Source organism: Lepidochelys olivacea (assembly GCF_965140295.1).
Source record: "Lepidochelys olivacea isolate rLepOli2 genome assembly, chromosome: 18".
Taxonomy (NCBI): Eukaryota; Metazoa; Chordata; order Testudines; family Cheloniidae; genus Lepidochelys; species Lepidochelys olivacea.
In genome coordinates this window covers 21,246,273-21,270,012 of record NC_140428.1, presented here as the reverse complement: position 1 = coordinate 21,270,012, position 23,740 = coordinate 21,246,273, and the positions used below count along the sequence as shown (strand labels likewise).

The 23,740-nt window shown below is 46.3% G+C and overlaps 1 protein-coding gene across 11 annotated transcripts in view; it reads right to left on the bottom strand.

Moving 5' to 3' along the window:
- SAMD11 (sterile alpha motif domain containing 11) overlaps positions 1-23,740 on the bottom strand; it is a 217,826-nt gene that overhangs the window by 86,538 nt on the left and 107,548 nt on the right. For 9 of the 11 annotated variants that reach the window (XM_084651899.1, XM_084651902.1, XM_084651903.1 and 6 more), the window contains one exon: positions 14,923-14,973. In XM_084651899.1, coding sequence (XP_084508025.1) covers positions 14,923-14,973 — 51 coding nt within the window. Of the gene's footprint in view, positions 1-14,893; positions 14,974-23,740 lie in introns of all 11 variants that reach the window. The other 2 variants (XM_084651905.1, XM_084651904.1) reach the window with 1 other exon arrangement.

Sequence of the window (23,740 nt, the reverse complement as noted above, 5' to 3'; positions counted from 1 at the left end):
CTTGAGATGAGAAATTCAGCAAAATAACTCTCCCTCAGCCTTGCCCTGGCTTGGCCCGTGTGTGTCAGAGGCCCTTGAGTAGCCAGGCAAGGTCAATGGCTCCAGCACTCCCCTGGGTAAGACCAGGGTCCCTGAGTCAGCTGAATGCAGGGAAAGGATGGGGATCAGGGAGAGTTAGCGGCTCAGACTGATCAAGATCCCCCCGCAGCTTATCACCTAGCACAAACACCCAGCAAAAAGCTCCTAATCTTACTGCACGGCCAATTCTTCTCTTCCCAGGTCGATGGCGGACAGAGCAGCCCCAGCAGGATAAGGGCTAAAGCTGGGCACACAAGGATTTGGGTCAAGGATTTGCAGGCTGTGAGCAGGTGACTAATAAAGCCGCAGCGAGGGGGAGAGCAGAAGAGTTTGTTTCGATATTAAACAATGGGCAGTGTGACCCGCTGATAGGATAGGTCACTTTTACATAGGAGATACGCTGATAAGCCCCCACCAAAGCAGCTCGAAGCCAGCCAGGGAGCTGTGCGAAAAAGGAAGGGCTGCCTCTCTCCTCTGTCTCATCACTCTACCTGTCCTCTTCCCCCTCCACACTCCCGCCAGCATGGCACAGCTGTGATGAGCTGGGCAGCCTCGTTCCTCCCCCCCTCCCCTGCCCAGAAAGCTGCTCCGAAGCAGCAAATCATCCTCTCCTGGTGCAAGTACGCTGGGGGGCAGGAGAAGTGCTGCCATGCCCATTCCGAGGAAGGACTGCTTCATTGGGCCCACGCCATCCGTGTCCTGCTAAGAAATGGAGCACTTCATCTTCAAGGGCTGTCAAGTTCCACCCCTCTCCTAAGCGCCACTTACATTACACACAGCAAAGACGTTTTAAGAGAATCTGAAATGGGGGGCGGCAGGGAGAGACGACCCTGAGAGAGAATGACAGGAGCATCCACTAGACTCCCTACTCAGACCATCACCTGTGCACCCAAAGTGGGGCTGCCAACTGCAGGCCCGGGAAGCGGAGCCAGGTCCTTAATAACTGTTGGAGACTTTCCTGTTCACTCCGCTTTTTTCCCCACTTTCCATCCCCACCAGACCACGAAAGCGGGGGGGTACACTGAAGGGTGTGCATTTGCCAAAAGGCCATGAAGCAGGTGCACTCTGCTCCTGAATCCCAGCCACCCTGATGACTCATGCCATAAGAGAACGATCTGTATAAGAGCTTAGAGAGGAAAGCCACCCTCTTCCGCTTCCCCAGTTCATTGGAAGGCCTCCAACAAACTGCTTGTTTTAACGCCAGTCACCACCCCATGCGTCAAAGACAGCATGGCTCGATAGCTGGAGGTCAGGAGCCGTGGGTCCTATTCCCAGCTCTGCTGCTGAGACCTTATGCATGTCACTGGTCTTCTCTGTGCCTCAGTTTCCACATCTGTAAAATGGGGATACCAATATTTACCTACCAGTCTCTGCTGACTCAATTAACACTTTGGAGAGTCTCAGGGGGATGATACTATAAAAATGCAAAGTGCTGCAGGTGCTAAACCTCCCAAGTTGCATTTTCAGGCTCCCCACCCTGTTTCCTGAACTCACTCCATTCTTACTCCCTTCTCTATCTGCTGTGGAAACCCAGACCTAGCACTTTACCTGCAGGTGCACACTTGTGGCTTGCAAGGAGTTCAGCAGCAGCTTCACATGGGCACCCAAGAGCAGAATTGGCTTTAGATGTTTATGGGTGCAATCCAGTCTCACTGAAGTCAATGGAAATTGACCTCCACAGGCATTAGATCAGACCCTAAAGCGCTATATTTCTATGCTCCAAATAGAAAAAGGCGGTGGGGCCACGGAGGAAAGATGCCCAATGGGCAATGTCCAGAGCAGTGTCTCCCTTTGCTCTGCAGCCCTCCTAGGTTACACTCTCTCTCACTGTTCCGGTCTTTGCAGTTGCCTCTTTGCACTTCATCATTATTACAGGACTCCCAGTCGCTCTCTGTCCTTCTCAGGTGTCAGTCTTGATACACCTCAACAGCCAGCTATTGATCAGTACCCTCCTCCTACCCACATCTGCCTCTCAGAGCTCTCAACCTTCTGAAGAGATGTTGATCACAAGACATGTGCCAAGAACAAGCACAGCGGTCCCAGGTGATCGTGAAACCCAGGCCCAACCCTGGGAGATGCAGCCCTAACTCTCCCTGCAGATTTGCGCTGAAAAATTTATCCTGCAACGTCCCAAGCAAAACGCTCATAAAATGTCATTAATGCTCGTGACAGTTCATAAAAATGATCAGTAGAGCTGGCAACTCCAATATGCGGTGGAAATAAGTTTAAAGATGTTTTTATTGTAATTCTGCTTCATCTTCCAGGACTTCAAAAGTCCATAAATAAAAATACCATGTCATGGACTACGGATGGGAATAGAGGAAATTCAGATCTGAAGCATGGGACCAGACTGTTGTCAGGGGAACCTTATTCTGAAGGGCAGTCTGGACGTGTGCCTATCTTGTTAGGATGCTCAAGAACTGTTCACCTTACGGGATGTCTACACTAGGCATTTCCCCCCAAGATTTCCTATATTGCTGTCAGTGTAGATAGGGCTCCAGGGTTTTCAGACCCATCAGAACAGTCTAATGCAGCACAGAGCTTAAAACACCAGCAGCTTGAAGAGTTACATTTACACCGTTGCTATAGTGAGAAACTTAGGGCCAAAAAGCCTAGTGTAGACAAGGATAGAGTGCAGGTGTAACCTCAAGGAAGGGAGAAAGCGAGTGTGGGGCATATTAGGAATAAAATGGGAATCTAAATCCACCCCCAAAAAAATTCAAAACAAAACTAGCAGACTCTCCGATCTGGTTTGTCACTGCCCACCTCCATCCCCAGCTGGACACATTTCCCTTCCAAGTGAGACAGCTTGCTCATATTTGTAAAAGTGTGAGGACCACAAAAACAAGATGCTAGGACCATATACAGATTACACAAGAGCATCCTTAGCAAGGCATGGTCCTTGCAGGTTCCTCATTGAGCCACAGACCCTTGTACCATCCATTTATGGCACTTGTATTATCGTTGGCCCCGGCAGGCAGCAGTATTCTGCACTGCCCTCTGTTGTGCTGCCCCAGGTGACTTTCCTACGAGGCCTGGATCCCAAAGACCCTCAGCTAATCTGCTCCTGTATGGAACTATAATCTACTGTCCTGGAGCAGAGGTGTCCTTGGGGTTGCCAAGCTCCAAAAAACAATTACTATCCACACACACAAACGAGAGGCTGCAATCCAACAAGGATCCGCTAGACTTCGGAAGGACTCTCCCTGATGGTCCATCTTCGCCGGCTCACCTGCCACAACAGCTACAACCTCCCATACGTCTTCCCTCCGAACATCCATCATGCCCTGTGTTATCGATCATTCCCTGACCACAGCCTGCCGCTCAACACGGCCACTAACACAAAATAATAGAGGAGCTGAAGCCAGCCCTGGTGAGCAGTGCAGCCCCTCGTTGGGGCCTCTGGTGATACGGCAACACAAATAGCATCAACACTAACAGCCATCACGCATTCTCCCTCCTACCCAGCAGGATCCCGGGTGGCTTTCTGGAGAACGAACAGCCAGCCTCAACAGTCTGCCTTAGAAATTATGGATGGTGGCAGCCATCTTAGGTCTGCGAGCTCCCTGTAGGAGCACAACTTGAGGGTCGCAGGCTTCATACTTTATGTAGGCCGAGCACATTGCGCACACCAGGGGTTCTCTGCACCCCCCCCCCTTCCGCCTGGGTGCCACCCCCCCAATCCTCTATTTCAGGGACTCCCTACAACTCCTGCCACCCGCTCCCTCATGCCAGGGGCTCTGTGACCTATATATATCCCTCACCCCCTACCACTGTCCCCTGTTCTCCCACCCACCACAAGAGCTCTGTGTGCACCCCATTCCCACTTTTCTCCCCTACCCCCATGCAAGGTCTCTGTATGCACCCCCATTTTCCCCTAGTTCCCATGGCATGGTGTCCCATTTCCCGCTCTCCCACATACCAGGGACTCTGTTCCCCCCACCGGGTTCTGGGCTCCCCTCCACAGCCCTCCTGCTTTCCCATCCCTATCTTCACTCTGGGACCCTGCTTTTCCTCACCAGTACCACTCCTCACCACCCCCATCCCTTGTGGGTCCTTTGCTTTGACCCCCACCCACGCACTTCCCCCCGGTCCAGGTCCCCTCCAACCACAAGACCCCATTCTCCCCCCCCACGAACTCTCCCTGCAAGGGTCTCTGTTATTTCTGTTAAAAGTCCGCGATACTTACAATCTCCCCAGACAGCATCAAGCTGCTGCCTCTGATATACAGAGGCAGCAGTAGGGGGCAGCATGAAGATTCTCCAGCCTGCAGCACCAGCCAGCCTGGAGGCCCCGATATTAACTCTAAATCAGGCTTTTCCAGTATTCTCACGTGCACCAAAATCAATAGGCTTGTGCCCACTGAGGTGCAGAACATTCCTTGACATTTTGGCATTGATCGGATGCAGCATTCCAAAGTTATCGCATTCCAGACAGACAGTCAGAGAAATGCCATTGTGTAGCGGGCAGGACCTCGCCTCACTCGGCCAATCAATAAAATACTTCACCACCACGCAACTGGTGTATGGGCATCTATTTAAAATATTCCAAATGCTCAGTCCACTACATTACTACTTTGAGTTGCAGAAACCCTGGAATAATACCCATCCAAGCAATTTGAAATGGGCATTGATAAGGGATAGGGTTAGAAAACAAAAATCAGGAACTGGACAGGAGGCCCAGCATGAATCCTTCAAATACCAATTATTAAAGATAAGACAAAGCCAGAAGCTCAAATTTGAATCCTTCCAAATTTCAGCAAGGGAAGTCAGACTGAATCTCCTGATCCAAAGGCACTCCCTGAAGCTTTGGTCCCAGGTTCGACCCACAACCAGAAGGAGCCAATTCTCTGTTTCCTGTCTGTGTGCAGCTGAAGTCTCCCAAAAATGTGCTTCCAAAATTTCCGCCAAGACGATGCAAATCCCAGTAAGAACCCAGAAGCGCTCAAGATGCCTTCGCATCTACAGTGTCCCCAAGATTCCTCCCAACTCCGCTGTAGAAGGCCATTAGCTCCCCTTTTATGATATACTGGGAATTACAGTAAGGGGGTGACGTACATGCTGGGGGGGAGGGGGGATGTAAGTGCACTATTCACGAACACACATTCTGGTTTCCTAACAACCTTTCTTACCTCCTTCGCTAAACACCAGGAATATATTTGCATTTCAAAGTAAAGCTAGTTTATGCCAAACATAAACAGCCCCGTCCCAGCTTCGTCCATCTCCTGAATTTCTACTGGAATTTAGACAGACACACTTCCAAGGCCAAACCATTCCACTTCTGATTATTAATGAAAACATCTTGGTATATTAGCACAGAAGAGAGAAGAGCATTGATAACATCAGAGGAAGTCAACCATGGACCCTCCCACTTCATTCATGCCTCCCTAATCATAGGGGTGTTTGTTCACCCAAAAACCCATGGAAGCAAGGCCAGAGATAACACAAGACCTACCCAAGTAACTGTGCAAGACACCTTGGTAATTCCAAATCCTGAATAAGGCATGGGAACAGCTTGAATAGCAGACAGCACATTGAGGCACAGAAGTTCCTAAATTGACACGGTTTAAGGCTCTTGCACATTGCAGCTGCAGATCAAAGTTCACCCACGGATATGGTCCCCAAGGAGCAACATGCAAGACATCCTCTTGACAGCGATTTTAGAAGCATTCCTGCTCACAACCCCTGGAATCAGCTTTGGCCACTAAGGAGCACATATGCAGTATCCATGAACCAGCGAAGTAAGAAGTGGAAAAGGCTAGCAGCTCATTCTAGCTCATCCCGGCAAGGAATCAGTGCAGAATTGTTCTTTACGGTATATTTTCTAGCACTCTTCCCAGACTATTTTTCCCTGACTCAGACCTCCAGCCTTAGGAGAACAGCTCACACCATTAGGAGGCTAAACAGAAAAGAGGTCTCCCTCCCTACACAGCCTTAAAGAAAATATTCCAAACAAGCTAGAGTGACTGTTCATTCCTTCCCAGTATGGGTCTTTTCTGGGTTTCTGACCCACCAATGAAATGAAGTGACCCACGGGCCATAGGCACTCCAGCAGAGTGCCAAAAGCCAGTCCCATTTTCATCTGAAGTGCCTCATGAAGCAGCTAAAGCAAAAGCTGGGCTCATGACAAGTGCCTAGAAGCTCCTCCCAGTGCATCCCAATAATGTCTACATTCTTGATCTTCACACACATGCTTTGTGGGTGGATAAACACAAACACAGCACAAGCTGCTCAGATTTATCTGCAATAACTGTAAGCGCCTGCAGTTCTGCCCCTTGGCCAAACCCTACAAACCGCTCTTCTCTCCAACACAGAACGTTCTTGTTAAAGCCTATAACATACTCGGATTTGGGTTCCTTTCTTCCTTTTTTTTCTCCAGTGAAACAAAAGAAAAGGTCCATTTATTACTCACTTGGAAACTATTGTCTGAAACCATTCAGGTATGTTGCCGAACAAACTGTGTTTGCCCATCTGAAAAGTCTCTTCCCTCCAACGCAAACCATATGCCGACTGCCAACAAGGGGTTTTGTGAGCCAGGAGTTTCCTTGTTTATTTTGGCTTTGCCATCAGGAAGAAAGTCCTGGTACGGCGCTTTAGCAACCTGCAGTAGTTACAGAGGTGAGGGCCCTTTATACTTCCTCCAAGAGGAGTATTACAGCATTCCCACAGGCAGAAGTGAGCCCCAATCACATTGCAAAGGGAATGCCAACCGCTCAAGCCACATTTTTTCTTGTATCCTCCATTTCTTGAATTTGCATTGCTCTCCTGTTCCACTGATACCCTGCATGTGTGTGTCACCTCCCACCTTCACAACCGCATATAACTATCACGGGCTCCGTGACGCTGGTGTATATCAGGAGTCACTCACAGGGGCTGGAGACAGGGAAGTCGCAGAGCTATTGCCCCTCACTTTTGAGAACCCAAACTTGGCTGGGAGCACCAAGTGGGGAGGAGCCAGGACCCCACCCCCTTGGCCCCTGACCAGAGCTGGGTGGCGTAACGGTGGAGATGTTTCCCTGCTGGCAGGATGGAGGGGCAGCTAGGCCATATCTGAGCAAACACTGCATTCCAGCGCAACACCACTCAAGTTTGGCCTGTTTTGGTTGCTCTCCACTCCCCCCGCCCACCCTTTTGCAGTCCTTCCAGAGCCCATGGAGTCAAGGGACCCATTCCAGAGTCATGTCAGTGTAACCAAGAGCAGAATTCAGCTATAAAGGACAAATCCTTCTGTGTGCTCCTTGGGGGGTTTCCCCATCTCATGGCAGCCCCTTCACGATGAACAAACTGGGCACACATTTTTAACAGTGAGGGTGATTAGCCACAGGAACAAAGCACAAAGTGCTGGATCCTCCATCTCTTGCCATCTCCTAGTCCAAGGCTGGAAGCCTTTTCTGGAAGGGATGCTTTATCCAAATGCAAGTCACTGGGCTCCAGCACAGGAGTAACTGGGTGACATTTAATGGCCAGTGATATGCTAGTAGTCAAACTAGATGATCTGATCGTCCCTTTTGGCTTTAAATTCTGAGTCTACAATGCAGTGGCAGGGCAGGATTGCAATCTAGCACTCCACAGTCACTGTCCTACCATCTTATCTGCCACTGCTGGAGGGTGGTCAGGTACCCAGTCCTCCCAGGATATGATTCAGCATGCAGGGGATGTGCAGCACTCCATTTTAAAGGAAGAGCAGTGGGAGCACCCCCCACCCCAGTCACCCTGAGCCATGCTGCTTGAGGGTGGCAGCTTGGCTCTGGGGACTTACACATAGCCAGCATCACTCCACAACACCCTGATCCCAACCATAAGGGCAAGATTTGACTCTTTTTACTTAAGTAAGCCTCATCTTCAAGTCCACCCTCATGTAGTTAATTAAACTACTGAACCATTTCACTGATGGGGAAATTGAGGCAGAAGTTAGGTGACTTGCTTAAGACCACAGAGGGAGTCCATTTCTGAGCTGGGGTTAGACATTAGCAGATCCTGGCTCACCTCCTTCTGCACAGATCAACCTATTCCTAGGCATCCTTGCCACTTTGCCTAATTTGCCAGCGCTTGGCCTTTTCTGCTGCAACTGAATGGTCTAAATCCAATGACCACTGGATCAGTCAGCAGCAGATGCTGATAACTGGAAGACTTTAAAGGGTCGTACCCATCCTCCATCAGCTCAAAGCCCCCTGAATCCGTACCCTGGGTTTCCTATATTAAAGCATAGCAGTTCACCAGCAAATACCAAATTAATTATATTAATACTTTAAAGAGCAACGTAGTGTTATACTTTGATGCCTGATAACATTACTTGCATCATACATGATACTTCCTGCTGACTCAGCATCATCCTTGCTATGCATGTCACTGTCTGCTTTCTGCTTTTTATTTTCCCTCTCCTTTCCTCCTTCTTTCCCCTTTCCTTCTTTCTTTTTCACTGTGCACCTTCCAGGGGAATAAGCAAAATCAGCTAGTTCTATTTCTCCTCTCACCCACTCTTCACCTTTCTTCACTGTGCACCGATTTAACAACTTCTTCAAAGAGCCTTTATTCTTTCGTCAGCACAATTTTTTCTCTTTCTTTTTTAAATGTGGGTGGCCCCATCTACACAGAGCAAACAAATGCATACAACAATCCAGGTTATACACCACTTAAACTCAGTCCTTGCTGAACAGGATATAACAGCATTTGGCAGATTAATGTGGATGAGGCCAAAACTACGGTACAGCCGGATTTAAACCAAAATACAAACAAACCAAGGTTCTGAGCTAGGTCCATGTGTGGTCTTGAGCACAGTATAATCTGGCTTGGCCCAGTCCAGAATGGCTGATCAGACCCTACCACATTTAAACAGTGGTTTTAAATAGTTATTTGCTCCGGGTATCTGGGGTCTTTGCTTTCCTTATAACACTTTGTGCCCCTTTCATATCTGATGCATCCAGAAGAAATTCTCCTCTGGGACAGCCAGTTTGCTTGGTAGGTCCCATAACTCTGTTGGTCTGAGTGGATCTTCCATACATATGAACTCCTGAGATGTGTGCCCCATTCAGCTAAAGCAAAGTGATTCATTGCTGTCTCTGGCCTCTTCATTCTTTTACCTCTTTCCCATAGCTGATCTTCAAGGTGCCTTCAATACACTTTCTGCGGTTTGCTCAGGGTGTGGGCTTGAGCCCAGAATGAGCAGCAGGACTCCTGGGTTCCCTCAGACAAGTCACTTAACCTCCGTTTTATCTCAGTTTCCCCATACTTAATAAGAGCAACACCTATACCAACACCTTCCTCGCAAAGCAGGCAGGCTTCGTTGCGTGTAAAGTGTTTAGAGGTTCTGGGATGAGTGTCAGGTTTTATCTGATGGCTGTAACACTCAACAGCATTAAAGGAGGGTGTTCTCATTCCTGGCCTCTCTCTACCGTCTCACCCACCTCCATCCACAACACAGAGAAACAGAACAGCACCAAAAAGGTGGGAAACATCCTCCGCCCGGCACGTCTGCTCACACAGCCCACTCTTTATGATGCGCTTCAGCATGAGGAGCCTAATCCAGACAAGGGTTCTGAACACCTGGCTCCCGCTGCAATCAGGGGGCGGTGAGAGCACTCAGCTCCTTGTTTGAATTGTTCAGCTCCAAGCCAGGATGGGCCCCAAGAACCTGCTCATTATTGAGAAACCTGACAGGTTTTTCTCAAAATAAAAAGGAAAATGCCTTGTTTACTAAACCATTTAAAGGCGTTTTAGAAAAGCGTTCGAGAGACCACCACATCTGTGCAAGGGAACGTTACTGTACAGGAATGTTTTCAACAGAGGCACTTGGGAACTTTGCTAAAACGCCAGCCCCAGCCATCACATTAACTTCAAAGCATAAAAGAAAAAGGAGCACCTGGCAGGCCCTCGGAGAGATCTTAATCTCCCTTTTCAGGACAGTTCCCAATGTTGATCTTTTGGTGCCTGTGTGCAGACCTGTATGTACCCAATTAAACCTCCTTTCATCAAGGACAATGCAGACAGCGACTGTAAGGTGACCAGACTCCAACAAATCCAGGCAACCTCTGACGACTTGGAAAGGAAGATCAAAGGCAACCTTTTGACAGAGAAGCGGGGCAAGTCAGAAGGCAACCCTTTTGATTGAAAAGAGGAGGGGAGAGAACCACATAACAGTGGGGTGCAGCTTAAAGGTATCGCAGCAGGAATCTGGGATGACCTGCATAACTCATGAGTGGTGAGTTGTGTGTGTCACCTCGAACAAGGGTCAGTAAAACCTTTATGCCACCCCATCATGTAGTCCAGTGGCGCCATATATTTCAGAGTTGTAAGGCAATTTAGGTTGCTTAAACAGACGCATGTTTCTTTTCTGCCCTGGCAGATCAGGGGGATAAAATATCTAAGTGACCTAGTCGGCAGGCTCAAATTTGCACCCGCTGTCATCTACACCTGAACTGGAGGCCCAAGCTGAAAATTGGGGGCTTGATTTGCAGAGCTGCTGAGCACCCACAGTCAGCAGGAGTCAGCAGAATGAGGGGAGCAGGTCAAGGTGAGGGGGGACAGTGACTTCAGCTGGAGTCTGAGAGAGCAACAGAAGCCTGCAGAAGCCGACGTCTCCCCTGCAGCTTCCTCCAACGGTAGAAAGCAGCAGGTTGCAGAGGGGAAAGGAGACAGGCATGAGGGTGAGCAGGGATTTGAGGGGCTGGTGGGGGAGGAAGTGGGGATGTGGGGTGGGGGCGGGGGGAAGCAGTGACAGGGGACTGAGGAGGGCTGCGGCATGGGTGGGAAGCGAGGGGAAGAGCCCTGTTCACTCCTGCCTCAGCTTCTCTGTGCTTCAGCCCAGACCAAAGCCAAAATGGCAGTGCCATGGGGAACTTTTCCAAGTACCAATGCCCAAGCTACTAGGCTGCCAAGGAGCCTTTAAGGAGTCAGACCATTGACTCTCTAGAGCCAACAGAACAGTAGCATGCAAATTGGCTGTAGAGGAAGAGGGGTGATTGGCTGAGTTACCTCTGATTTCACAATGGACACCTGAGTGCTCACCTGGCCAGGTCTAGTCTATTATGGAGGCATCGATCATGGCTCTACAGTTGAGGTTGAGTTGGGTTTGTACTTAAACCAGGGATTCCACCTCTTTAATATTCCCCTAAATTACAGCACTTACAGCTTGAGTACAGAATGGAATTTACAAATAAATCTGCTAATTAATTTGAATTAAAATTCATTTTAAATTGGCTCCTTGAAGAAACTTACTAGCCGTCAGTGTCAGGCCTGCTTTGTCTCAGACTACCTTAATAATGGAACAACAGACCATCTACACAGTTAAAACTCATTGAAATCTCATTCAGAGTCTACATTTCAAGAAATCAGAATGTGATTTAGCTAAGCTATTAACCATTATATTTAATAGTTATGTGGGGCCAGGTCACCAGCTCAGGTCACTTAGCTGAGGCTGTTGTGTCATCAGAAGGATACAACATTGCTTTGTGTAGGGCCTACATAAACAATTAAGCAATTACAATGAACACCCAACTGGAATCCAAGGAATTCCCAACAGGATGTTAAGCCAGATTCTGCCCCTTTTCACTAAGCATTGTCCCTTTAAATGTTTCTTATTAGCAAACCAGTGTTAAGAATTGACAAATCTCATGTTTCAGGGCATCGGCTGGTGGCACAATTAATTTGCTGCATTACAGGGAACCTGCCGCTTTTTGCTGGAACATTAGGACTGGCCACTTCTTGAGGTAACTGGATCAGACGTTTGATTTGCAGTGGCAAAACTTGTATTTTACCATATAACTGCCAAGTCCCAATGATAGTGGGCACACAATGGATTGAGTTCTCTGAGTACTGTGGAAAAGGAATATCCAAATGTTGGAACTAAGTTGCCAGGAAAGAGCTACTGGAAACAAACAGTTAAATGGGGGAAAGACAGAGAAATCTGCTCACAGACATAAAAATTCAACCATTATTTTAGCCTTGGCATTGCAGCTTCAAAAATAATATTTTTAAAAGGTGGGAATTTTAATTTTCAAAAAGTGTGTGCACCGTTAGTCACAGCTGTATTAAACTCCAGAATGATTGTTCACATGGCTATTAGTTAAGGCTTGTGTAAGCAGTTCCATTATAAAGCTCCGGTCTTTTTAGGAGCTTATAACTGGGCCACAAATTTTCACTCCAGGCTGAAATTTATCATGAAAGGGTCTGCCGGGAAGTAATCCATCCATTTGAATTTTCAAGTCCCATAAGCTTAAAGCAACAACACAGGGACCTTATCCTGAAAGCTGTCTGGACAGGGACTCCTAATGGTGTCAAGGGGTGTTCTCATTGAAGTGAGCTTGCAAGACTGCATCCTAGAATCTCCTAATTTGGGCTGTGGTTTTGTATTCTTAACATTTAAAATGTTAAGAATGACATTTTCCCAGACTTGGGCTGAATGCCGCACTGATTTAAACCCCAGTTAAACCGACTGCTTTCAATGGCTCCTAATGGGGTGTGAATCAGCACAAATTTCACACCTCACTCCACAGTGCCTTCAAGGTTCCAAATGAGGATCCCAGGCCTCAATTCAGCCAAGAACTTAAGCACATGCTTAAATGCTTGATTAAATAGGGATGGACTTATGCATGTACCTAAATGCTTTGCTGAATCAAATCAGGGACCAAAATAAACAAACAAACAATAAAACCAAACAAACAAACAGAGATCTCACCCCATGGTTTATAATTTAGATGAGAAACTTCATACAAATACCTCCAATAAAACAGCTCAATCTGTCCGCTTTAAAGTTCAAGATTTTTTGAGGGGGCGGGGGGTGTCAAAAATACAATCTTTCTCCTAAGATCCTCTCGCCTCCCTGCCACTCCACACAAGATTTTACGGGGGGCTCACAGCCAGGAAGCCGAAGCGGTCTGAGTTGTGTTTGAAGGGCAGGCGATAGAGTTGGGAGTCATTTCTAATGTACTCTCCTGCTGCCACTGATATTTACTTTTCATGAAACCTTCTGAAGCTTTTAAAGAGAGAACAACCCAGATCAGTTGCAATATTGAAATGTACATGTTTTTTAAAGCTGCTAAGGTATGTTCTCTTGGGTAAGTACTACACCAAGATGCAGCGAGACATAGTCATACAGACCTAGTCAAAAACTCAGATAAATTATTCAATAAAATGCCCTTGCTTGACCTTAGATTCTGAGCTCCGTAGATCACGGGCCACCCTTCTGAAGTGTTTGTTTGGAAAGCGCCTAGCACACAGTTGACATTATTGCAACTAAAATAATAATAATATTTTCCCATTGTTCACCTAGTTCTAGAACTGAACAGGAATTCTGCACAGAGCACCAGAAACTGTTGCTAGGTTGTTAATTGAAAGCTAATTAATTTCCATGCTATAAAATTTGAGATCCTCTCGGCCAGATTTTGATCTCAGCCTCAACAGTGTAAATCCAGAGTAACTCCATCAACTTCAATCAATTATCCAGGGCAACCAGGATCAGAATCCGGCCTACTCTGTTTGGGCCCAGCAACATCCTTCTGTAGAAGAGACACTTCCCTTCAGGTTTCCCATGCCAAGAAGTTTCACGGGAACCACCTGTTCTTTATTAGCCATGTGTAATGATTTGTCTCTCCTCCAGAAAACAAACAGCATATGCCTGGTTCAAGTATTTCATTGGCAAATAGTGAGTTTCATATAAAACAGAAGTTAGAACATGCATTCCTCTTGTCTCTATAGAGGCAAATACTGTAGGTAGACTTTTACAAGGGCTGGTTAATTTCATGACCAGCAATAACGCTGGCAGTTATAGTCTACATACAGACATAAAGGATAGTCACATCTCATGCTTCAGGGCATCAACTGATCACTGTAAGGGACAGGAAGGAATTTTCCCATTTGTGCAAAGCATGTAATAACAAGATATTGACAGTGTGTAGATTTTGACGTTTTTCAGGTGTTGATCACTGCAGGATACCAGACTTAAAAGATAAATGATCCAAACTGGGATGGCAATTCCTACGTTCTCTCTTAGTTAAGGCTTTTCTTATTTTCTTCTTTTTTTTTTTAAAATGTTTGTCTTTTAAGGCCGTGGCTCTCAAAGCCGGTCCGCTGCTTGTTCAGGGAAAGCCCCTGGCAGGCTGGACCAGTTTGTTTACCTGCTGCGTCCGCAGATTCAGCCGATCGTGGCTCCCACTGGCCTCGGTTCGCCGCTCCAGGTGAATGGGGCTGCGGGAAGCGGTGCGGGCCAAGAGACGTGCTGGCCGCCCTTCCCGCAGCCCCCTTTGGCCTGGAGCGGCGAACCGCGGCCAGTGGGAGCCGCGATCGGCTGAACCTGCGGATGCAGCAGGTAAACAAACTGGTCCAGCCCGCCAAGGGCTTTCCCTGAACAAGCTGTGGACCGGCTTTGAGAACCACTGTTTTAAGGTGATTTTAAATGTCTAAATTCCCCACAACACCACCATCCATGCATTAAAGGTAATTGTAAGAGCCACCAAGTCACTCTTGCAGCTTTAAACCTTGAACCCACAGTCCCTTAAATGCATGCTTCACATTATGCAGGTGAACAGCCCAAAGGTTCCAATGGAACTACCCACATGCAGAACTGCTTGCAGGATCAGGGTCTTAATAATATTGCACGGACATCTACACACCCACCGCCCACTGATTAGCATCAGTTGGCACAGTGATTTTCCATGCTTTGAAAAGCAGAGCTGAGAAAAACATCTTTAGACACCAGTAAGTGCATCCTTTTATAGGATTGACTCTCTTTCTTTCTTCTGTTGGAGAAGAACGAAAGAACGAAAGAACATTTCTAACTGCATCCATAATCCAGTAATGTGTATCATAAATGCTTAGCCTACCATACAAAGAGGGTGCCCCAAAATGGTACCTGCAAGAGGTCTCTCGGAAGGAGATGTTTAAATCCCAGTGGGTGTGTATCCTGTTAAACAAAACAAAACAAAGAAAGAAAGAGGTAAGTGACGGAACACGACACCTTCCCACAGCTCAGAGACACACTCGGTCACACCACCAGCCGTGCACATCTAGCATGCTCCCGTGACCTTCCCCCCGCCACTATCCCAAAATGCATGCTGCTGTGACGAGCCATGCTGCGCGCACATACCGGCCCCGGCGGGAGCCCACCACAGGCTTTGCGGTGCGGTCAATTAGAGCCCTGTGGGTGACCTGTGCAGTGACGAGAAAACTCCTCTCTCCTGCATGCAGCCACACTGATAGGCCAAGTGGGGTGGCAAGATGTTGTCTCAGCTAATAGGGCGAGCTCACGGGAAGCTGAACAGGCTCAGCACTGACATTGCATGAAGAAAATCCTGTATCAAGCCCCCTCCATGCTTCCCTGCCCTAGCTGTAAATAAATTATTAGCTATTTCCCATCTCAGAAATTAATTTTCTATATTCCATCACTCTGCCTGGTGATGAGCTGGAGCAGTGGATTCCAGATGAATGACATCCTAAATTTAGACCATGATGAGCAGCTGAGATTTTCTTCCGCTGCCATCCTTAGGATGGGCAGCATCCACCCTGATCTGAATCGGCTATGTTAGGATCTCTTCCCCTCAGCCTCAGGGGCACCCTGTAAGTATCAATTTTGCCTGGCAGCTTCCACTGTTTCATCAGGCCAATAGGATGGAAAACAATTCCCAACAACCAGGGGCCCAAGTTTTCCAGGGGGCATCTGTCTGCAGGCAAAACCTCACCACCACATCTGCCTGTGAAAAACCAGCCTCTGCAGATACAGGTTGCTGAGCGTGCTAAGTAAATCCGTCAGCAAAGAACGTGCATGGTGAGAGCCTCATGCACGTTTGTCTAATGACGGACATCATCTCTCCCATTCCATCTGGCCTTGATTCAGCAAAGTACTTAAGCAACATACTTGAAGTCCATCCAGTTACACCAATGGCCTAATCCAAAGCCTACTGGACTCGACGGAAGTGTGCTGACTTGAACGGGCTTTGAATCAGGCCAGAAAGTGCGTAAGCGTGAGCCGTGAAGTCAGTGGGACTTAAGCCCAGGGTTAAGTGCTCTGTTGAATAAGGATGGATTCAAGTTTGCACTTAAACTGGACTGGGATGGATTTAAGTGCTTTGCAGGAGAGTAGGGACATCTGCTTTAATTCTAGCTCTAAGAAACAGGTGAAAGCAATACTGAACTCTATTTGAAGTAATCACATATCCAAGGTATAGCACTACTGGGGGCTTTGTTCCTAATGAGAGAATATAACTTGTGTGTACTTCCTGTACGCCTGGCTCAGGAAAGGGAGTCTGGTTTCTTGTCAGTTGCGGGTGAGGGGACTGCTTGGTCTTTAGGTTGGTCCATGTTGTTCCATCCATCAAATCATGCTCAGAAGTGTATTTATTAACTCCATTAATTGCAAGTCCTATTTCTTGTCTCTGCCTCCCATTCAACAGCTTAGGAAACCTGCTCCAGATTTCCATTTTCCTGGCCTCACAGTTGCAGACAAAAAGATTACAGAAGCATCAGAGATGCTAAGATTACAGCAATAAAAGCTGTCGATTTTACTTCATAAAACACCAGGGGCAAGGAATGGGCAGCTGTTTAGCAGGGACAGAAGCAGAAGACCTCTATGGGTCTGATGCAATTATTATGGCTTTAGTGAAATTATAAGGGTGGGGAGGGGACCCCATTCACCCAGTCTGCCACCCTCGCGCATGGAGGTTTCGCATAAGGTGGTTTTTCCGGGTTGAGAGTCTCGGGATCTCTCTTTCCACATTTAGATTTCAATTTACTAAACAAGACAGGTTATAAAAATGAGCAACTTCTAACAAAGCTCTGATCCGGGTTGGCAAAAGCCTGGGCAACTTGCATTCATGCTGGTGAACAGCACAGAACCATCTAAGCTTAAAGTAACGCCACTGATTTCAAAGCAGTTACCCCTGATCTGCAATGATAGGACAGCAAACTCAAGCCGTGGATTTTCAAGCTTGGGTAGAGATTTCTATTATTATTTAGCGATGCAGCATCAGATCTCCCAGCTCAGAACTCTTCATACATACTGACTCTTGCTCCTTACACCCTTCACATCTGTCACAGGCCTGCTGCCTGCCTTTCATCTTGCAAATCCCGTGCGTCCGTTGGAAGTGGACTCCCCCACTCCCACCCCTGATCCTCCTCCATCTAGTTGGTTATATTCTCTCCTCTTGTTGCTATTCAAGGCAAACACAAATGTGGCTGTATAGTTTATAGAGCAGAGAGCGCGCTGGAAAGCAAGAGACAGCTTGAGAGAGGAAGAAAGAAAAGGATTTTGTCTGATTATAAATTCCATTATCAACCTCAAACTCAGGCGAAGTTTACAAACTTTTCAGCCAACATTAGCCAAAGTTAGGGCTTGGGGTGAAATTCCTGCAAAACTGGGTTTTGCTCAAAATCAGGTATAACACGGAGGTGCCAGTTGAGTTTTACTTTGCGTTTTGGGGTTTGTTTGTATCCAGGGCTCAAAGCCCATGTGAATCTAATAGTAAAGAAAGGTTTGTCCTGTCCCCAGCAGAGCGCAACTGGTTAGTTTCACACAGCTCAGGGAGCTAGATTCACAGATTCCAAGGCCAGACAGGATCATTGTGATCACCTAGTCTAACCTCCTGCATAGCACGGGCCAGAGAACTTCCCCAAAACGATCCCTACGTTTTAGAAAAATATCCAAATTTAATTTAAAAATAGTGATGGAGAATCCACCATGACCCTTGGTACACTGTTCCAATGGCTAATTACTCTCACTGTTAAACGGTTACACCTTATTTCCAGTCTGAATTTGTCTAGCTTCAACTTCCACACCCATTGGATCATGTTATGCCTTTCTCTGCTAGAATGAGAGCCCATTATTAAATAGCTGTTCCCCATGTAGGTTCTTACAGATTGTAATCAAGTAAATCCTTAAGCTTCTCTTTGTTAAGCTAAACAGACTGCTCTCCTTGAGTCTATCACTGCAAGACATGTTTTCTAATTCTTTAATCATTCTCGTGGCTCTTCTCCGAACCCTCTCCCATTTTTCAACATCCTCCTTGACTTGTGGGCACCAGATCTGGACACAGGATTCCAGCAGCAGTTGCATCAGTGCCCAATACAGAAGTAAAATAACCTCTCTACTCCTCCTCAAGATTCCTCTGTTTATGCATCCGAGGATCACATTAGGCCTTTTGGACACTGTGTAGCACTGGCAGCTCATATTTAGCTGATTATCCACCATGACCCACAAATCTTTTTCAGAGTCAGTGCTTCCCAGGATAGAGTCCCCATCCTGTCAGTATGGCCTAAATTCCTTGTTCCTAGATTATACATTTACATACTAGCATATTATTTGACATTTATGTATTAAAACGCATATGGTTTGCTTGCTCCCATTTTAGCAAGAGATCCAGATTGCTCCATCAGGGACCTGTCCTCTTTGTTATTTATCACTCCCCCGGTTTTTGTCTCATCCGCAAACTTTATCAGTGACGATTTTATGGTAGGAGCAGTGGCAGAGGAGCCAGCAAATAGTCAATCAAACCAACAAGCGGTGATGCCATTTTAGATTTAGTATTGGTAAGTGGTGAGGACATCACTGAAGAACAGGACAACCTTGGTTTGAGCAATCATGATTTAATTCAGTTTGAACTAAATGGAAGGATAAACAAAAATAGGTCTGCAACTAGGGTCCCTGATTTCAACAGGGTAAATTTTAAAAAATTCAGGAAATCAGGGAAGTGGACAGGACTGAAAAACTCAAGGATCTAAATGTGGAAAAGGTTTGGAATTTCTTTAAGTCAAAGATGGAAAACTATCTGAAGCCTGCAGCCCAAACAGGGGGGGAAATTCATGGGTAAGGGCTGCAGACCAAACTGGATGAACAAGAAGCTCTTGACTGTCAAAAAGTGTAGAGGAAAAAAGTGAGAACTGCCAAAAGCCAGGCAGCACTGGATCCTATAAAGGAAATTAAAACCAACAGTAAAAGGTTCTTTAGTCATATAAATAAAAAGAAAACAAGGGAAAAAGAAGTGGGACAACTAAATACTGAGGATGGGGTGGAGATTAGAGATAATCTAAGTATGGTCCAACACCTAAACAAATACTTTGCATCAGTTTTTGATAAAGCTAATGAGGAGAGTGGGAAAGTGGAAGAGTTGACAATGGGAATAAGGAGATGGAAGCAGAAATTACCACATCCAAGGTGGAAGCCAAACTCAAACACCTTAATGGAACTAAATCAGGAGACCCAGATAATCTCCAGCCAAGAATATTAAAGGAACTGGCACATAAAATTGCAAGCCCAATAGCAAGGATTTTAATGATTCTGTAAACTTAGGGATTGTACCTTAAGACTGGTGAATTGCAAATACTGTACCTATATTTAAGAAAGGGTAAAAAAGGTGATCTGGGAAACTACAGATCCATTAGTTTGATATCAAATGTATGAGAGGTCTCAGAACAACTTTTGAAAGTGAGAGTAGTTAAGGACATAGAGGTAAATGGTAATTGGGATAAAACACAACATGGTTTTACTACAAAAGGTAGATCGTGCCAGACCAACCTGATCTCCTTCTTTGAGAGAATAATCAATTTTCTAGACAAAGGAAATGCAGTAGATCTAATTTACCTGGATTTCAGCAAGGCGTTTGATACAGTTCCACATGGGAAATTATTAGTTAAATTGGAGAAGGTGGGGCTTAATAAGAGACTCAAAAGGTGGGGAAGGAACTGGTTATAGGGGAGCCTACAATGGGTCATATGAAAGGTGAACTGTCAGGCAGCAGGGAAGTTACTAGTGAAGTTCCTCTGGGGCTTGGTACTAATCTTATTCAACGTTTTCATGAACGACACTGGCACAAAAAAGCGGGAGTGTGCTAATAAAACTTGCAGATAACACAAAGTTGGGAGGTATTGCCAATACCGAGGAGGACCGGAATATCGCACAAGAACATTTGGACGAGCTTGAAAACTGGAGTAATAGAAATGGGATGAAATTTAAAAGTACAGATTGCAAGGTCATGCACTTATGGACCAACAACAAGATTTTTTGCTGGAAACTGGGGATGCATCATTTGGAAGCGAAAAAGGAGGAGAAAGACCTGGGGCATATTGGTGGATCACAGGATGACTATGAGCTGCTAATGTGATGTGGTTGTGAAAAAGGCTAATACAATCCTAGGATGCATCGGCTGAGGAATTTCCAGTAGAGAAAGGGAAGCATTACCACCATTAAACTAGGCACTGATGACAACTGATCTGGAATATTGTGTGCAGTTCTGATCTACCATGTTTAAGAAAGATGAATTCAAAACTGGAACAGGTGTAGAGAAGGGCTACTAGAATGATCAGAGGAATGGAGAAACTACCTTATGAAAGGAGACTTTAGGAGCCTGGCTTGTTTTGCCTAACCTAACAAAGGCTGAGGGGAGATACAACAGAACTCTATAAAAGGGATGGAAGAGGAATTATTTAAAGTAAGAGCTAATGTTGGTACTAGAAGAAATGGCTATGAACCAGCCACCAACAAATTTAGGCCTGAAATTAGCTGAAGATTTCTAACCATCAGAGGAGTGAACTTCTGAAACAGCCCTTCCCCAGAGATCAGTAGGGGCAAAAAAAACCTAACTTGTTCTAAGACTGAGCTTGATAAATTTATGGAGGGGATGGTATGATGAGATTGCCTACAGCGCCATGTGGGCTATCCAGGACAGCTACTAGCAAATATCCCCAATGGCCAGAGATGGGACACTGGAGGGTGAGAGTTACAACAGAGAATTCTTTCCTAGGTGTCTGGCTGGTGGGTCTTGCACAGAGTTTAAGTGTTCACCATATTTGGGGTCAGGAAGGAATTTTCCTCCAGGTCATATTGGCAGAGACCTTGGGATAGACTTCTCCTTATTCTTCTCCCCTTTTCTTCCCTCATCAATCTTCTGCAATTCCTAGCATTTGATTTATATTCATTACTATCAACTTCCCCCTTCTTCCATTTGTTATATGTATATTTTATAGATGCCTTCACTTCTCCTCTAAACTAGACTGCTTTTTTAACCAATATGGTTAAAATGGTCCCAAACTTGATCTCACACAGCCCAATTTCCACTCCCATGAGAAAGGAAAACTTCCAACAACTTTCTACCTCATTTTAGCCAATCAAACTGTACTATACAAATGATCTCATGACAGCTGTATAGTGGGAACAGGTGGGTGTTACAGTCTCCTCTACCCAACAATATGCTCCTTGGAACAGGCTTGAAGTCAAATTGTAAGTTAAAAAAAAAAAAGGAAGATTTTGCTTTCCCTATTCCGTTTTCTACAAACCAATCTGTCACTGTCCACAAAAGAAATCAAAAGCAACAATCATCCTGCTGGAGGGCTTGGCCCAGAGCTATGTGTAGATTAAATGCCGTGTTTGCCTGGTTACAATCTTGTGATATGCCTTCCAACAGAAAACTCACAATACAGAGGAGCTGCAACTAAGGTGACCCAGCCCTCAGGCTTCTGATGGAATCACACACATTTCACTCACGAGGTCTTCAGAACCCATCAATGGGCCAAATTCTACCTGGGGCCATGCGTACAGCATCCACCGCATTACTGGGATCCCCCAGTGCATGTGCACGCGTGCACACCCACACCCACACAGTGGGAGCTATCAGGCACATTGTGAATCACAGTAAGAACTGGAGATTTCTCCTCCAATACCAATGGGAGTTTTGCCTGCACTGATGTCAACACACATCTGTCTCTCTGCATGGGTCCTACAGCTCACAGCTACGTTGTAGATTCGCTCATTAGAATGTTACTTGACGTAGAAACCTAAGCACTTTCACCAAAAGCTCTCAAGCACTGTACAAAGATGCGGATGCATCACTGTGTCCATTCTAGCGATAGGAAACCTGTGACTCACCCAGAGTCACACAGAAAATCAACGGCCGACCAATCTGGGAGCAACCAGTCCCCTGATTCACTGTGCTTAGACCCCTGGGCTATGAAACCTTCATGTGTCATAAAAGCAGCACTATCTAATCAATCCTCTCCTCACAGAATTTAGGTGCAGCGACTTGCTCAAGGCCAGGTGTCAGACCAGAGGCTAGAGCCCATGCGCTCCTGGCTCCTAGCCTTGTGTTCAGTCCATGCCTCTCTCCAACGCTACTACGGTGTTATTCGTCGGTCCCACTAAAAATCTCCTATTATCTAATATACAACTTCTCATGGGCTGCTGCAGCTGCCAGTCTGCCCAGGAAAGCAGAGCGCTCCCAAAAGCCAGAATGAGGTGACTCTCAATGAAGTTCAATGCAGCTGAACAGCCAGGTACAATAGCCTTGCCTCAGTGTGACAAGCAGGGGGAAAGGGAGAAGCGTATGTTAAAGGGATAGTGCAGATCCACACAGAGGCAGAGGCAGCTATTTGCCGAGATGGATAATTAAACACTCATATTTAGACAAATGAAGAGGTGAGAATGAAATTAAATCCTAATTATCTTTTTTGGGGGGAGACGGTAGTTTAACCAAGCACTCTTGCTGCGTTTCTATGGCGTTACCTCCAATTAGATTTCTGAGACTAATGTACATTTCGTTTTAACGGGTTATTCATTCAATTGAAATCAAATTACTAATAATTTGCAAGCTATCAGCTACACAAGCCGTCTTTGGGCTTTAGACAGACACTAAGCCAGTTCCTGACAAATTAATAACAAAACAGGGGAAAAAATGCAGGCAAGCAAGTGGCAGCGTAGCCACCTCCTCATCCGCCCAGATCTCAGCCGCGGTGTGATCAGTTCTGAAGTGTTTAATAAAAACGGCCAGATGGGTCCCACGGCAACAGGAGGGGACTGCTTCCCCATGCTGTTTGTAACCCAGCCAGGCCAGAAAGAGGGTGAAATTAACAAACTGCCAGATCAGGTACATGAGTGAGGAGGGACTGGACTGCCATATTTTGGTTTAAAAAAAGAGAGAGAGGAAAAAATTACCCCAAAAATGTAACAGGAAGGGCTGGAGCAACTCAAGACATCTACAGAACGTGCTTTGGAATAAGAATGCAGCCCAAAATGAAAGCGACAGAGTTGGCAAAATAATGGCGCGCAGCTGGGATACTTTTTAATTTGCAAGTTGTTTCCCCCCTAATTTCTCTTTACCCCAGCGGTCCCTGCGTGCTTTCAACACCAAAGCAGTAACCCAGAAGAGGCCAGCAGAATGAGTCAGACATGCCCCTAGTGACCTGTCACTTCAGAGGGGGACCACAGCCTGATTCTGCAGCTGAGCTTTTACAGTGTACAAGTCACTTTACAACGGTTTCATTTCCTCACTCCAGCCACGCCACAGCAGGCTGCAGTGACCAACAGTGTGGCAGAAAAGAATGGGGAGTGTTGAGCAGCATTCAGCCAGCTCATTGCTGCTGGAGAAACAGGGCCATTCAAGGGCAGCTCTCCAGTTGCCCCTTTCTCAGTCCTTAAACAAGAGAAATAATGCTTCCATAGTATTTTTTTAATCCATTCAGTTCTCTAGTTTAGACAAGGCCACAGATCGAGGTAAAACCCAAGAGGGATTCCCCCAAATTCTCCAGATCAGAGAGAAAATTCAACTGAGGGAATGTAGGTAGGGAGAATTCAAGAGCCCAGTTTTACATACTATAGGGCTTGTTCCACAGCCCACTGTGGTCAAAGGGAGTCTTCCCAGTAATTGCAATGGGCTTTGGATCAGACCCTACATCTCATCTCCACATCTGCG